General features: G+C 40.6%; 2 protein-coding genes across 2 annotated transcripts; both read left to right on the forward strand.

The window, feature by feature from the left end:
* The first annotated feature begins 945 nt into the window (after nucleotides 1–945).
* On the forward strand, nucleotides 946–10,962 carry LOC128223491 (mucin-2-like). The gene is made up of 11 exons (XM_052932771.1): nucleotides 946–991; nucleotides 1,279–1,388; nucleotides 3,382–3,453; nucleotides 4,255–4,408; nucleotides 4,536–5,462; nucleotides 5,730–6,008; nucleotides 6,541–6,670; nucleotides 6,859–7,077; nucleotides 7,497–8,005; nucleotides 9,938–10,067; nucleotides 10,743–10,962. Exons 1-11 carry the CDS (start codon nucleotides 946–948, stop codon nucleotides 10,960–10,962), a joined length of 2,796 nt encoding a protein of 931 aa, XP_052788731.1.
* A 1,824-nt stretch (nucleotides 10,963–12,786) lies between these two features.
* LOC128223492 (uncharacterized) lies at nucleotides 12,787–17,225 on the forward strand. The gene is made up of 7 exons (XM_052932772.1): nucleotides 12,787–12,904; nucleotides 13,519–13,714; nucleotides 14,170–14,352; nucleotides 14,636–14,801; nucleotides 15,717–15,852; nucleotides 16,219–16,393; nucleotides 16,518–17,225. Exons 2-7 carry the CDS (start codon nucleotides 13,541–13,543, stop codon nucleotides 17,223–17,225), a joined length of 1,542 nt encoding a protein of 513 aa, XP_052788732.1. The 5' UTR covers nucleotides 12,787–12,904; nucleotides 13,519–13,540.
* Nucleotides 17,226–17,546: the final 321 nt, after the last annotated feature.

A 17,546-nucleotide genomic window follows, 5' to 3' on the forward strand; every position in this document is an offset into this window, starting at 1 on the left:
ACATTTCTCGTTGTCACCAGTAACATGCTGTATACAGTACAACCGTCCATGGACATATCTTGGTGGATAATTTAGTTATGGCCTTGTTAAAGACTATCCAGAAACATGACTTTGAACTTATAAAAAAAATGATTGCACAACTTGCTTAGTGTACACACTTTTCTTCCCAGTTAAGGTATTTAAAACATACAAAAAGTATCTGATGAACATTTTGAAAGGCGTGTACTCAAAAAATCAGCGTGTACAGAACTGGGTCACGAATGTGTGGAGTTTCAAAGAGCATCACTCTTACAGTATAAGCTACAATGAGCGAAGGAGAGGCTGAAAAACTCGGACTAGGGTTTTATTTGGTTTGTTGTAAATATCTACTAATGTAGTGCTTGTTCTCGGACTTGTTTAAATACATAATTAGCTTAAGTTTAAACTTCTCCTATTATATAAATGGGAAAAACGTTCTGCAAAAGCATCATACTAATCACTCTTGTTGGTACAATACTAGACACACGAGAGCGTTGTCTGATGTAATGGGTGAAACCGGTGTACCCAGAGAAAATCAGCTGACTCGACCTGGTGACCACCAACCGGACACGCACCTTGCTGCTTTAAGGGAGTTTTTTTTTTAAATATAAAAATCTATATACGTACTACGAAGCTAAATATATACTTCGCTGAAGCGCTCGCCAAATATGCCTAAAATAAACAAAAGTGGACGTTTAGTCACGTCGCAGCTCGGCTGTCCCTCCCACATAAGGGTGTTTTCTCGCTGCCCAAACGACCACTATCAGAGGCTGACTCCAGGGTTTATCTGGTGTACAATCATCCTCAGTTTCAGTTCTGCCACGCAAGGGGGTGGAGACGATACATGGAGTTGTGATATACAGATATTTGTAAACAATTAATATTGCCCGGATACGTTACCGTCAGTTCCTCCTCTACGACATCAGGATGTTACTGGCAACAGTAGCATCCGTGCTGGTGATTTTCGCGTTAGGTTTGTTACATTAGATTTGTATGCCAATGTCATAATTATAATTGCATATTTTTTACTACTTAATAATTGTTAATTGTAACTGATTTCAAAGGTATTATCAAGCGTGTTAGAAATATATAAGTTCGGATATTTTTCTTCTTTTGTAACCGTTTTCGAATTTTGTGGTCAGTACGTTTCGCTATTGCTTATTTCAAAATACTTGTATACCTAGAAATACATTTTATACAACAATCAGCTATTTTGTTTATTGGCATACTTGTAACAAAAAAGTCACGTGATGTTTGCAGGCTCACGTGGCAGCCCGACCCCGCTCGGAGATAGTCAGACCTGCCTCACCTGCCACAACCTGCCCCTCGGGGAGAGATGTAACCATACCCAAACATGTGGGCCCAGACAGGTATGTCGTTTATCTTATATCGTATATTAATATTATGATTATCCCAACTCATTCAACGTTCTTGTTCCTCTATGCCGCCTTTGATTTTAAAGCTGCATTCTAACAGATTGACCTTTTTGACAACTTTTTCATTTATTTTTGTCTTGGAATGAGCCATTTTTTTGCGTAAATGTCTGAACAAAAACAGTGACATAAGACTGCTATTTAGATAGCAGTTTTTCATGTAAACGTTCGAAAATTTATGTTCTATGGCTAAAAGCGTTACTAACGCTTTCAGATAAAAAGGTTTTTGGCAGTTTACCGAACAATTAAGGTCTGTTCTATTGTGAGTGATCTTATATGACTTAATTAAAGGGATTGATGCCAAAATCAGCTGAATCTGTGAGAGTGCAAGTTTAAGTAAAAGAGTTGTTGTGTTTGTTTTTGCTTTACTAAACCATCAAATCAGTATAAGCTCGGCGCAGCGCGGGCGCCGATCGGTGTGTAAAGCAACAAAATAATATATAGCATCTTAATTTTGGTGCAGACCGTTGAATAGTACAATGTTTATTATTGTGTAACCTCTGTCAATTAAATACCAGTCATATGTACCCTAATTTCTATCCCATATGCCAGTCGCCGGACAGGAAGCTATTTAACTAGCTGCTGGGTCGGTTACCGGCCATATCAGAACAACCCCCGCCTGAGTCTCGAACCATCGACCTCCCGCTCCGAAGGAGAGCGCCTTAACCTTTCGTCTAAATAAGACCGTGAATAACACAAGTCAGTTAATGACTTGATGTCAGTTAGGCGGTATTTCGTTAGAAGCATTCTGAATGATACAACCAGAATCCGGACAGATACCATTGGCGAAGACAACAGCGAAAACACTTAAATCTCATTTAAGCTGTTATTGACCTGTATTTTCCTTAAAATTCGGTGTTTTTTTCATGTTTTTATAACTACCAAATTTCACATTCAGTCACGTTTCCATCTCTTTCACATCTTTGCTCGCTATTCGTCCTTACGCTCATTTCACCATTCCCACATGTCCTCTACATTTGAGCCTAGCCATTCTCGCCGCGCGGCCATTTCCTTCACAACCATCTTTTCATTCATCTTTTTCGCGCGTGTTTTTTTCTAAACTCATTAACACATGTAATGTAAGTGCAGATTCCTCTGTAACCTACCACTTGTCCTCCTTCCTAATGCATTTCATTTCTTAAACTTATTATATATAAGTTTATTATATATGAGTTTACTTCTCAATACATAAGACAATATGTCCATGAATAACACATTATATAACGTACAGTGTTATACAAATAAGTCATAGGTCGTAAGACATGATGTATTAACAGCGAAAAGAGGATATGTTTTCTACTCATAATACATATGAAAAGTTTTTTCTATTAACAACAGCTTTCATATCTTTTGATATAAATTTCTCTTAGTTCAGCATATAATTGACATATTATATGAATCAATCTTTATCTCCCATCTACATCGAACCGCCCGGTTAGCTCAATCGGTAGAGCGTTGGACTCTGAATCGGACAACCCGGGTTCGATTCCCGGGCGGACCAGGTCACTTCTGTTGTGATTGGTTATGAAATCCTTTCTACGGCCATTCGCACTGTACCACTGCCCCTGGCATGTACAGAAGTTGTCAGTTCCTTGCAGAGGTGAAGGCACCCAGTACTGGTTCTGCCCAGGATAGGTGTGCGATGGTTGAACTGTCACTCTGGGACCCTTCAATGTGCTCACGCCGGGACCCGGAGTATAAACTACTAACACCTCCACCACCATCTACATCGTTGCTCCTCAGTTTTTTGTTTGTTTCATTAGCTCGCCATGTAAATCGGGTGGACGACACGGGTATATAATGCTATAATTTATGCATATTTTTCAGAAGCGTTCGGTCACTTAAACCATTTAATATTTTTTAACGGTTTGTATTTGTTTTTTCCCTGTTAAAGAATCAATGTATTATATATGTCCCCATATATTTTCAGGGGTCATGCATTACACAGATCTCATACACAGAGGACGATGTCTGGGTGACCCGCGCATGCGCAAGGCTTACAGTAAGTTCCTCTGTTTTGCTTTTATATATTTCCATCGTATTTATATACAAATACAAACACGGACGATAAACATCCTACGACTCTGTCATATCATGCATTGTCGCTGCCACCAGTGACGTCGCCGTGACTGTACGTTTTGTGTATATACGTTTGATTTTAACCCACTAAGGCATTGTTCTTTAAATTTGACGAGTTTTGGCCTTTGTCAACACTATTTCTTGGACGTAGTGATTCACTTGTTTATTTTAATATTTATGGAATCTGTTAGTTAATCAGCTACGGATGCCCCCGATACACTACTGTGATGGCGGGATTTAGGAGGATGTCGTCAAGACAGGAAATGTGAAATAATTGCTCGGTTGTCTGGGTCAAATGGTCAAACACATTCCACGTTGACCAGCACTTTGGGTGGCTACGAACAATTAAAATTCAGTTAGATGTGAGAGGTCACTATATAATGATGTGTCTTAGCTTAAATTCATGTTTGTCTTTAATGATTGTATCTTGTATAAAAGCAACATTGTGAACGTACTAGAAAGCAATTTTGATTTCATGTATTTTGAATGAGTTTCCTAACCATACAACGGACACTTCAAGGCCACGCCCAGTAGCCTAACATTGAACTATGACCATGTCGTAAAACATATCAAGCACATTGTGTTCGACCATATCCTACTATCATATAACGCACACATGATTTTTTTTTACTTCGAAAAGGCATTTCATTCTTGGGCGATTGATAAAACTGCGTAGCTCCACGTTCTCCTATTCCGGTCCATATTCTCCTGTTTATGTCCACAGCTTTGTGCCAACTCAGAAGAGAACAACGCGGACGAGTGTTACTGGGACCTCCCGGCCTCCTACGGGTTTGAGGGCAAGTGCTCCTTCTGTTGCAGTGGAAATGACTGCAACAACCGCCTGCCGCCCAACTTCCTCGCCGCCTATGACGAAGCCAGTGAAATTGAAGGTAAGTTAATAGTTCATGATTTGACTAACTATTAGCATACCAACAGGTGTAAGTATATTGGATCATGAGAGATTGTGTGTCTCTTAAATTCAACCATATTGCTATGTTCTTGCAGGCGAACAAGATGACGATTGTAACATTTGCAACAATCCACCAAGGCCCGGCGGAACTACACAACCTAAGCCGGGAAGGCCGGGCGGAACTACAAAGCCTAAACCGGGACGGCCCGGCGGAACAACAAAGCCTAAACCGGGACGGCCTGGCGGAACAACAAAACCTACTCCGGGACGGCCAGGCGGAACTACTAAGCCTAAACCGGGAAGGCCAGGCGGAACTACAAAGCCTACACCGGGACGGCCAGGCGGAACTACAAAGCCTAAGCCGGGAAGGCCAGGCGGAACTACAAAACCTACACCGGGACGGCCAGGCGGAACTACAAAGCCTAAGCCGGGACGGCCAGGCGGAACTACAAAGCCTACACCGGGACGGCCAGGCGGAACTACGAAGCCAAAGCCAAGTAGGCCTGGCGGAACGACAAAACCTAGGCCAGGTGGTACTACTAAACCTAGACCAGGTGGAAGTACAAAACCAACAACCAGACAACCAAGACCTCCAGTGACTACTCCAGCCAAGGTTCCCGCCACGCGACCCCCAAACCCACCAGCAACTAACCCGCCTGCAACCAACCCGCCAAACCCGCCTGCAACCAACCCGCCAAACCCGCCCGCAACCAACCCGCCGAACCCACCTGCATCAAACCCACCAAATAAACCGACCAACCCGCCTTCAACGAGCAAGCCAGGCGGCGGAAATGGAGGCGATAGCTCCAGCGAGGAACTTGGCGGGAACGGAGGGACTGGCGGGAACAATGGCGGATCCTGCCATGTTCACGGTGGAAGCCCTTGCTGCATGAATCATGTCGGTATGTCCTATGATATCGACGTTAAAATCCACATCGGGAGAAACCAGCAGAAGTCGGGTGGCGGCGACAGTTCTAGCGAGTCGAAGGAAAGGGTGACTGGAGCTCAAGCGAAAACGACAAGCAAGTGATTTATATTCTAGTTTATATATACTAACAGCTAATTTTTCAAGATGTGGCTCATAATTTTATAAAATACCAAATAATTGATCTGCAATTAAAAGCAGTAGTATCATAACGGGCAACGAATTGGACGTCCTAAAAATGTTTCAACATATTCACGTAACACATAGCTGTCAATTTTTCACAACAACCGCTGGATGACGGTTTTATGAATAACTGAAAATGGCAACACGGTTGTTGTTTATAATTATTATAGTTATTTTACAGGCAAACCAATAGCAGCAGCTACCACATTAGCGCCGACGGCCGGGATGAAGACAAATCCGCCCACCACCCAGGCGCCCATAACCGCCAAAAAGTCGACCACCAAACAACAGCCAACCGCTACCACCGCCAGTACAGCCGCACCCACTACGCCTAGTACCACGCAGACCACAGCCACAACAGCAACAGCCACAACAACAGCAAGCACTAGCACTGCTACAACTACAACAACAACAACCGTCCCTAAAACTACCACCACGGTCATGAAGACAACAGCCCCATGTAAGTTGACATTAATAGTGTCTTCATGAGCATCCAAACATGCACGCGACGTAAATGACCATGATCCACACTAATGTACCAGTCGATTGTAACCACGCCCCTCCCCCTCCCATGTCCGGAGGTATACCGGGGATTTCGGGGGAAATGGTCCGTGTTTTTACCTTTCAGTTGGCCCGCAGTGCCGGTTGAATGCGGTGATTTGGTCTGCGCACCAAAATATCCTTATGGTCCTTACTTAGGGTTCCTGGGATGAGGGGGTATTTGGCGGGGGGTTTACCACAACAGTTCGTCTCCGCAATGTGGAGAATTTACCTGGGCTTGGCTGGACCGAAAGTCAAAGACCCCGATATTCTTCGGACCTGGGTGGGGGCGTGGTTACAATTGACAGGTGCATAACGGCTTCGAAGAAAGTAAACACATTCTGCGGAATCCTCTATATGCGCGATGATTTGCCCTAGATATATTTGGTCTACGCGATCTGTTAAGTGCGCAGAGTACATTCTGTTTCACATTTCCCGCCATTTTCCCTCAGCGTTCCAGTGTTACACGTGTATAGACAGCACGTGTCAGAACCAGACGGCTGTCACGTGTGATCAGGACGCGCAGTTTTGCCTTACCACCGTGCAACAGAAGTCAGACGGTTCTCGGATATTTACCAAGGGGTAGGCACCACGTTTCAGTTCCGGCATGTGCATTTCTGTGCAGCGTTTTCCTTATCCAAACTGAGTAACGGTGATTAATTATAAGCAAGAAGTACAACGCATGCATCAGTCTGTCTATAATATTTCAGGAGACAAATAGAAATTCATAATTTGCTTTAATAGTGACGTACATTTATTCCTGCCTGCAGGTGTGTGAAGGAACCGATGTGCAACAATCAGTGGTGGCTAAAGACGGCTGGGCGGACCGAGTGTCTGTCGGGGATGAACGACGTCGCTTCCGGTCCCGCTAACACGCCGATGACGTGCAGCTTCTGCTGTGTCCACCCACTGTGTAACGAGCACACCAAGCCACGTGACCCGGGATCCTACTATATCGGCCATCAGTTGCCACCAATGTCCACCGTGCCGTAAGTTGTGTGCAGTTTCCATATACAACCGAACCCCGTGGGCTCGAACTCCCAAGGACTGGCGAAAATACATGGAGCCTTGGGAAATTCGAGCCAAGCGGGAGTGCTTACCTTCAGTAAATAGAAATCGGTCCTTTACATCCAGATCGAGCTAACGAGTTCGAGCCAACGGGGTTTGACTGTATCTTACTGTTATTTTTATGTAGAATAATCAAAAGGAATAATAATTATAAGATTAAACTGAAATATTTCACTCTATGCGTAATATCAATAAGTCAAATAATGCCCCTTTATGATAACGTTTAGACATTATGGCAGCTATGATTTCCTTCAAATAATTTATACTGCCTCTTTTACAAACTGGAGTGTAAGTCAACAGCTTTCACTTGGCCATTTATTTAATGCTCGCCTTCTTATAGGACCCAGAAAGCAGCAACCACCACCATCGCTCCGAAGCCTACGTCCACACAGGCTCCAGTGACAGCAAAGCCCGCCACACAGTCCCCTACACTTCCACCAGTCACCGCATCCTCTACGCCCAGACCTACCACAAGCTCAATGAAACCATCTACCACACGGGCTATTACTACAAAGCCGACAACAATGCCAACAACGACAAAAGTGCCGACGATAACAACAACGACAACCCCAAAACCGACGACAACAACAACGACAACCCCAAAACCGACGACAACAACGACAACCCCAAAACCGACGACTACAACAACGACAACAGCGAAACCGACAACTACAACAACGACAACAGCGAAACCAACGACTACAACAACGACAACAGCGAAACCGACGACAACAACGACAAAAGCTTCGACAACAACAACGAAGCCGACGACGACTACAACTACAAAAGCGCCAACAACAACTGTGACGAAGACAACCACAACTTCAACACAGGGCACCACAGTACCACGTAAGTGTGAACACTTTGAATTTTGTTTAAAAAACGGAGATAGTAGTCGTCTTTATACCTACACACAGCTATGGGAATAAAGACCTATACACAGGGAAACATAGACCTACACACATGGGAATAAATCCCTACACACAGCTAGGGGAATAAAGACCTATGTACAGGAGAACATAGACCTACACATAATGGACCATAGACCTGCACACAGGAAAACACAATAATACACACAGGGGAACAAAAATCTAGATACAATGGACCAAAGACCTATTAAGGAATGAATTGCGGGGTTGATGTCATTATCGGACTCCACACACATTGACCAACCCAATTGCGTTCATACCCCGATAATGACATCAACCCCGCAATTCATTCCTTATATTTACAGCAATAGTCCATTATTTTATTCAAGAAACGTTAAAAAAACACTTCATTTCATTTAAGAAAACCTTTCAGTAATCAGTTTTACCCATTCTGTAAATAGAACGACCCGACTATAACCGGAAACTTTTTTTCAAATGACGTCACAATAACGCGGGAAAAGATCAACCACTTGAAATCACTTTAAAACGTAAAATTGAAACACTTCTAGTACAAATATATCTAAAATATAATAAACTAACACTTTTAAAAATGTTGATCTATGTTTTACGGTAATTTGCATTCAAAACTCAAGCATGATTGTCTGAAATAATATTGACGTGTACAAAAACGAATGGGGGCAAATTCAATCAAACGCGCTACTTTTAACCGGTGCACAAGATGTTTATCGGGTAAGCTTTTTCTACATTTTCAATTAAATTTAAATGCAGGATGAATTATTTATGAAAGCTTATTGATAATTTGATTTGTTCTTATTCAAACAGCTTTCATATTTCTAATTTACAAGTAAGATTGAACACTGTTTTGCGTTTCAATTGAACTAGTCCCCATTCAGCGCTGACGCACATTCCCCTGTAACCACTTCCGTTTCCTCTCCCAGTTCGAGCGACGTTTGGCTCTCCATGTGACGGCGATGGCGGACGGCCGGCCTCCAACCGCGGTGCAATCAACTGCACGGACTGGCCGCGTCTCAAGTGTCAGCTGGTCCCTGGAACCGGAAAGCGAATCAAACAGTGTCTATGTAACGAGCCGTTCGGCTATTATGACGTTGCCGGCGTCTGTCAGTGTGACCTCACCAAGAATAGAAACTGCAAGAACTAGAAACGAGATGAAAACAAAGATTTATGTTTTATTATGACATTTTGCTCAATACAAACTCGTCAAATATCCCCGAATGCGTTCTTGTCGTTCATAAGCATTGCTCTTACAATTTTATTGACAATATGCACAGTAGTAGGACCTTAATCTTGAACCTTTCTTCTTGTTATTTATATTTTCATGTCTAACAAGTATCAGTATTTGATTATACAATATTTGCCTCCTACTGCCACAGAACTACCTCAACGGAACCAGTCAGACTAGCTTTAATTGTTTTGTGACGTGTGTTACTCCTGCTATTAAGTGTTGTTTAAGTGTTGTTTAAATTTGAATGCATAAATAATCAGTTTGTTTAACCTCGATCTGTGGATGTTATATGTATAATGATTTGAAATATATTGGATATTTTTTATATGTGTTCGTTTTGCATATTTTGCTTTTTTTAACCTATTAGAAAACTGTATGCCAACCAAAACCAACGAATTTCATTCATAAGAATCATTTTCGTACATCAAATAAAGTTTCTGCTTAAGAAATTGGGAACAAACAAGTGTTTGTTTTGCAGGATTCTTATGGATATCTTTTTTTGAATATATAGTCAAAAAGTCGTCGATTTTTCAGACTTAAATGTATACAAATCTAATGCAGCATTTATAATAGCTACTTCATATGCTATAACCAAATGGTTTAACACTTTTACAGCTAAAAGAGTTTTATCGTCACGTGTCATTTCAGCATTCCAGTGTTACACGTGCAGTGACGTCACCTGCACGACACAATCGCTGACGTCATGCAGTACTGACCAGCAGCAGTGCTTAACCACCGTCGAACAGAAGGCAGATGGGTCCAAGATCTTCACAAAAGGGTAAACAAGTAAACTTACAACACAAACAACACACTTATCTTGGTATTGAAATTAAAGCCGCTCTCTCACAGATATATCATTTTTACAACTTTTTTTTATTTTTTTTTGTCTTGGAAAGAGCAAATTTTTGCATAAATATCTGCCAACCAATGATATAAGATTGCTGACAAAAAATCAGATCGTAGATTTTCATATTTCCATTCGAAAATTAATGTTTTACGGCTTACTGACGGTTTAAGAAAAATGCATGATAAAACATCAGATTTGGAACTTAAATATAAAACCATTTTTGTCAGCAGTCTTATATAAATGGTTTCCATGGATTTTCGCAAAAATTGGCGCGATTCAAGACAAAAAATAAAAAAAAGGTTTTCAAAACATTCAGTCTGTGAGAGTGCAGCTTAAAAAACAGACAAAACAAACTCAAACGAAAATACTTGTATTTAAAACGTATATGCATTAAAATAGTATATGAACACTTTTTGTTTTATTTCTTTTGGTGAAATGTGATAAGACTGTACCTTAAACTTTTCAGTTTCTAAGATGGTGACTCACATGGCATATTAGTGTTGGGTTTATAAGTGAGATTATAAAACCGCAGGTATCATCGACCTTGTAAGATGAATTTATAATCTCCCTTTTCGTCGTTTTTCAATCCCATCCTCTCCATGGTAGGTGCGCGCCGAAGGCGACGTGCGAGGACTTATGGTGGACGAAGACGGCCGGACGGTCAGAGTGTCTCGCCAACATGGATGACTCCCCTTCCGGCGCTCCCAACATGGCAATGACGTGTAGTTTCTGTTGCACGGAGGCCGGATGTAACGAGCACGTGAAACCGGACAACCCCGCCGCCTACTATATCGGCAAAAGTCTACCGGCCATGCCGGGGAGATAAACTGTGGGATAAAGTGTAGAAAGTGAATGAGATACGTGTAACTGATAGTTTTCGTGTACTCAAACTGTGTTCATAGTTTCATAACTATAGTAGCCCCGCTTCAAGACATTTCGATATTATTTCAGATCTTTTTTGTGTCGTGTAAGATGAATTTTCCTGATCATGCTTCGATTTCATACTTTTCCATTGTATTTTTTATAAAAAAAGAAAGCGTGTCTGTTAAAAAAATCCGATTGGACCGATGCGTCACATTTCAAGCTCGTGCTCTCATTTTCGATGTCATGGTCACACTTAAAGGTCAGTGCAGCCAATTAAGATTTCATAGCAATAGTTTGATTATCAGCCGTGACATGTCACTATTAATGGAATTTTGATAAAACAAATCATATGATTGAAGATCACCCTGGCATAACTTTCGTTCTGTCAACTCAAATGTCAAGGTCACATTACCTTCATACTGTCAGCTTAATGCATCAAGGTCACACAGAGAGGTCAATGCAATTAAATCATTGTGGGATTAATATTTTCTTTGCTAACCAGATAAGAGAGGCTGATGTGAATTGATTTAGAAATCGCATTATTTGTATTGAACAATGCAGAAGACAATTGTTACACTCATGCAGATTTTTGATTCATTTTTTTTACACACGCATACTTACTATAATAGGATGTTATAACATTCCAACCATAAGCTCCAGAAAGTAAGTCTAATAATAAACAATTATAATTTATAATAATAATAAAATGTTTACTTTTTCCATTCATTGATTTATTTGTTTACATGCTATGAACATTGTATAATGTTTTATAAAATAAACATATCGTATCGTATAATATACCAACACTTGTTAGTATGTGTGGGATTTCAATAAAACTGTTGACCTCACAGGAGCGTAGCTAGGCCTAAAACACTTGTACGCCCGATGGTTCTATGTGAGTTTGGGGACTTCTATATGTCAGTGACACACACTTAATTATATTTGCAATGATTATCAATAAAACAATAAAATCAAGCAATACACACTGTACGTAGTTTCAATAAACAACAACTTTTAGTTAAAAACACTAAAAAGTTGTAGGCCTAGGCCTACAAGGCCTATATGTAGCTACGCCACTGCCTCACATATATGTATTCTATACATGTTAGGTCACTGGATGGCATGTATGTACATTGGCGTATTCACTTTATAGAATAAGAGAGCTGTAATGTTCAGAAAAAAGCCGATTTCGGATCAATTAAGACCAATATCAAATACCTGATCAATCAACGATACGCTGACATGATTATGAGTTATGACTGATTAGATATGATTAATCTATCCGATTTGTAAATTTAGGTGAAAAAGAAATAGAAAGAGTTACATTGATGTACCGATTTTAGATAAAATAAATCATTCCACCTTTGTTATTTTTTTATGAAACCCCAGTCAAAGTGTATCATGATTTAAATGAAATGATTTTGTAATCATCGATTCATGGATAACCGAAACAATCTTATTGCTGGCATAGGAAGATCCAATCAGGCCGTTAATGAAAAAACAATATTTGTATTCAATCGCTATACGGACTGTATTACAAGAACTACATGTATACTACTAGTACAGTCACAGAAAGTTATTAAAATATGTGTGAAACGTCGACTCCAACTATCTTCAGTACTTACGTGACTTCAGCTAATTATGCTACCGTATTACCGAAATACTTATTTTTCTGTTTTATGTTAATGAAAAAGTTGTGTTCTTTTAACAACTATAACATGCTACTTAAAAACGTTCATTTAAATACGCTGTAAGCCAGATTATCTCGATTTAAAGCTTAAAAACAAAATAAAACCAGCTCTCTAGCCTTAAATCTCTTCAATGATCAATACAAATAAATATTTTGTTTCGCTAGTAATTATTAGAAAAGTGTGATTGAGTATTTATGGATATGTTAACTTAAGGTAAGTTTGATTATTTACGTTTTAATGTCAATTTAATTTTGAAGCGACATGAATGGTTTGAGAACTAATAACTTAATTAAAGATTATTTTTGATCGGAATATGAATAAATTTAGTTATATAAGCCTCTTTGTTTTAAACAAATATATATTTCAATGTACAGATTCAAGTTATATTTGTCTTAGAGACTAGCGAACCAATGAGTTTCGAAATACATAATTAATTAATTATAAATGATCAGAAATTGCTGGTACCATACGTTAGTAAATATGACGGAAGTTATAGAAATGCATTTTACCCATCTTTATGGCATTTGAAACAAAACAACCTTTATTTCTAAATCCCTTTATTTATTTATGTAAACATTAGTTTTCAGAATTTACTAAATGTGACTCAGTTGGTTTCTTTGTAGCAAGCTAAAAATGTTCGACTGATTTACAAACCTTGATATAATTAAAATATACATAAATATAAATGGTGACAATGCCACTTTCCATGTCCATGGACATTTCCTTGTCCTCATCAGCAAGAACATAGTACACGTGTATTTCATTCTTCGTTTCTTTTCTGACTTAATATGACCATGCACTCACTTAAATACCCTTTATACGTGAAGGGATTTAAGACAAAGTTAAGCTATGTCCAGTGAGCGGGATGACCGCTGGTCAAGCTTCAAGACGGCCCTGGTGCAGCAGAAGCTGCTACAGGAAATGCGGGACAAGAACGCCCAGGATGTCACCACCTTGGACGACTGTCTGAGGCGAATACTTATGATGAAGGCACAGCGTAAACAACAGGAAAACGCATGCAAGGTAGCTAAATGAGTGAGTGAGTGGGCAAGTGAGTGAGCGAGTGAGTCGGTGAGTGAGCGAATGCGTCAGTGAGTTAGTGTGTGGGTAAACAAATGAGTGAGTGAGTCGATGGGGAATTTAGTTAGTGGATGGGCCGGTAGGGGATTAAATAGGTCGGTGCGTGAGTTGGTGGGTGAGTTTGAGTGAACGGGGTTTGGATGATTGAGCGAATGAGCGAATCATTGATTGATTGCTTGATTGATCGCTTGATTAATTGATTGATTTATTGATTGAGTTATTGAATGAGTGATCGATTAATTGACCGACCGACCGACCGACCGAACGAACGACCAACGAATGGATGAACGATAGAAATAACGAATGAACGATGTAACATGGCGTATAAATATAAACGAAGCTAGAAATAAACCAAATACAGATAATATTGTGTTATTGCTGTTGATTTTTTTTTACAGGCAGCCAATAGCTTAGTAAAACAGATAACAGGCTTTGCGCATGCGCTGAACCCGGAGTGGAAGACATACATTCCGGCAGGAAGTGACGGTGGAGTGAACACGGTGCCGCTAAGGTCACTTGCCAAGGACGCGTATGAGTGTATGGTGCCGCTCGTACGACCCATGAGGCTTGATGGATTTCAGGTGAGTTCATGGCCGCTCGTACGACCAATAAGGCTTCATAGTTTTCGTGTGAGTTTATAGTCACTCGTACGACTCGCATGAGACAAGATGGGTTTCATGAGTGATCATGACCGCTCGTACGACCGATGAGGCTGGATGAGTTTTTAAATAATTTTGTTTCATTATTTCATTATTATTGTCTCCCTTGACGAGATGGCTTATCCAGCTAAAAGTTAACATTCAATGACTTATCAAAAACATATGCACCTTTAAAAATGGTGTTTAAGGAACTTTTCTTAACCAGGTTGTCCAGCGGCCCCTTGACGAGATGGCCCAGCATCGGTGCCTCATTCAGCTAAACGATAATCTATCACGCCAGGAGCGGAATCTGGTAGCCAGCCAATGGGAGGACTTCATTGACGTAAGCGGCTGTCTGGGGCCAAGGGCCATTCTCAAGTGGTTCAACAAAGGTAAAACGGCTTTAACTTTACTGAGACCATGAATGTGAAATTCGTATTTCTAATTCAAATTTTGGAAACTGATGACAAGAAAATGACTTCAAAGTCTGAGACAGATGAAATTACGAAAAGTGGATCAGAGTTGTGAAAAAGATGGCAGCCAGCTTGAAATAAGATAAGTTAAGCAACTAGTTGTGAAAAAGGGGCCATTTCAAAGTATGAGCCAGCTGGAAATAAAATATATTGAGCAAGGAATTGTGAAACAGGGGGCATTTCATAGTATGAGCCAGCTGGAAATAAGATATATTGAGCAAGGAGTTGTGAAACAGGGCGCATTTCAAAGTATGAGCCAGCTGGAACCACGATAAGTGAAGCAGAGTTTTGAATCAGGGGGCACTTCTAAGAGCCAGATGGATTTATGATAAGTGGAGCAAAGAGTTATGAGCTGTGTGGGTCAGCTGTATATAGCATAAGTTGAACAATGAGTTATAAAACAGGGGGCATTGCAAAATCTGTACGAGCTGTAAATAAGATAACTCGAATAAAAAGTTGTAAAACAGGGAGCAATTTATCAAGAATCCTATAGAACTTTGTACATAGGAAGGATTTGAAACAGTGCAATAATACTGTTGAAAATGTGTCCAGGGCCCGAAATCGTTCCTAGGATAATGTTTGTCAATAATGCAATGCTCAATGTATGTACTTGTAAGAGGGAAATATTACTTTCGTAAAACCAGTCATCTGGAATCAGTTTCACGTAAAACTTGGGAAAAATTTAATCCGATTAGACAGTATTAAGTTTAATCAGGCGACCGAAGTCTTTGCTTTGTTGTGTGACTTAGGTTTTCTTCGTGAAATCAGACCCTGATCTCTCTCTCTATAAATAAATATTCTCTTGTTTCTCATAACTCCGCATGCGTGTTGCAGGCTTGGCGGACACGGTTCCGGTTGTGTTGTCGGAGAACCATAACGTTGACAAACTGGCGTGCGCGGTGGGGGATGACGGCACGGCGACGTTAAACGCTACCGTCACCGAGTTCAACGGTGAACAGCTGCACGTGTGGTGGGTAGTCGTATGGCATACCAGCTACATTAACATTTCAGTTACATGTATATCTACGCGTAGGTTCACCGCCACTAATAATCAGTGGCTGCAGGTCTTTGAAAATGGCTTATTGATAATTGAATACGTTTCAGTTCTAACATTGAACCCTTAACATGCATGGCTAAACAGTTTTTAAGTACACTGCGTAAAATACCAGTTTCAATGTAAAAGAAAATATAAATATGAATTTATTCACTGACATGAGTAACTGTTGACAATACCGTCCTTTTAATGTTTTTGATGTGTAATTGTAATTGTTTTAATAACACATGTATAATTCTCTATGCCTGCCGATATCACAACACTGAGCCCTGTTGTTTCCAGCGTGTTATCAATCAACATCTACCCAGTATACGTGATGGACAGGCTGCCCACGTCCCTCAAGTTGGCGGCCCCTATCCCGTGTTTCGGGGGCTACATCCAGGGCCAGAAGCGCTTCCGGCAACTAGTGCACGAGGACATGGAAAACGGAAAGCACGTCGCTTTCCTCGACCCAAAGGTCAGATGGGATTTTGGTCTTGCATGTAAAGCAAAACACTGTTTAAAGTTCAGAAAACTAAAAGAACTATTGCAGTCAATTTGTCACCGTTGTTTTTCGGATAAAATGAGCCTTTTTGTTACAGATTGAACAGAACAACAGCCCCATCACTCGCTGTATGCCCAAGGACGGCCTATCATGGAAAATGAATCTGAGCTTCACCGAGTATCACGTGTACGCCATTATCGACAAGTACTGCCGGGGCCTCGATTTCCGTCACGTGCTCGTGCTCGTCAGCCTGCTGCGCGAGGAGAACCCGGAGCTGAGCGTCCTTAACAACGACATCCTCGTGAGCACGCTCTTCTCTGTCTCCCAGAAACACATTGATGTCATGCGCACCAAAGACCAATGGATGTTCACCACTATGCAGACTCTCTGTGAGGGGCTCAAACACAATTTCTTGCCTTGCTTTTACCTGCCACGTCAAAATCTGCTGGATACCTACCATATTTCTAAGACAAAGCAAGGAAGGGCGCTTGAGAAACTTGGGCATATTTTGACGTCAATTAAATGCAACCCGAAAGCGGTTTATAAATTCACTGGATATACCTCGCTGGAAAGCAGAAATGGCAGTGGTAAACCCAGGATTTTCCGAGCGAAGAAAAATGGGTCAGCGCATGCTAAAAATGATAATGAAAACCCATCAAGTGACGTCGCAGATGGCCAGTTAGGTGTCAATGATATCGTCAGAGATTCTGCAAAGATATGGCGTTCTCATAACAAGAGCGCAGCTAAAGATGACGTCACTGAGATAAGTAGAGTAACAAGGGGAGAACGAAGCGACATTTATTAATTTTTAGTGTTTTTGACTCTACGTATTGCCAATGTTTTGAATTGATAACGTTTAATAAAATTTGGAAGAAAAACACACCATTATAACGTGTTTAGTACGATCACTTTATACATATATAATAATGTCAATGACAGACAGTCGCCTTAATTCCGAAAATTAAGCCAAGAATGAAGATGGATAATAAAATATGTAAATAAAATAAATTTTGAATACAGGTTTGACCGAAATCCCTGCTATAAGGCTGTAGCTGTGACAAAAAATATTGCTATGAACTCATTATTGGGCAACACTGTATTTCAAGTTTTACCTTGACCTTTGAAA

The sequence above is a fragment of the Mya arenaria genome, chromosome 17 (assembly GCF_026914265.1).
Source record: "Mya arenaria isolate MELC-2E11 chromosome 17, ASM2691426v1".
NCBI lineage: Eukaryota > Metazoa > Mollusca > Bivalvia > Myida > Myidae > Mya > Mya arenaria.

Excerpts from the sequence above, each read along its gene's own strand:
- LOC128223492 (XM_052932772.1), top strand. The coding sequence starts at position 13,541 with ATGTCCAGTGAGCGGGATGACCGCTGGTCAAGCTTCAAGACGGCCCTG. Across the intron at positions 14,802-15,716 it reads TCTCAAGTGGTTCAACAAAG|GCTTGGCGGACACGGTTCCG; the intron begins GTAAAACGGCTT and ends TGCGTGTTGCAG. Across the intron at positions 15,853-16,218 it reads GGTGAACAGCTGCACGTGTG|CGTGTTATCAATCAACATCT; the intron begins GTGGGTAGTCGT and ends TGTTGTTTCCAG.
- LOC128223491 (XM_052932771.1), top strand. The coding sequence starts at position 946 with ATGTTACTGGCAACAGTAGCATCCGTGCTGGTGATTTTCGCGTTAG. Across the intron at positions 6,009-6,540 it reads CATGAAGACAACAGCCCCAT|CGTTCCAGTGTTACACGTGT; the intron begins GTAAGTTGACAT and ends ATTTTCCCTCAG. Across the intron at positions 7,078-7,496 it reads CCACCAATGTCCACCGTGCC|GACCCAGAAAGCAGCAACCA; the intron begins GTAAGTTGTGTG and ends GCCTTCTTATAG.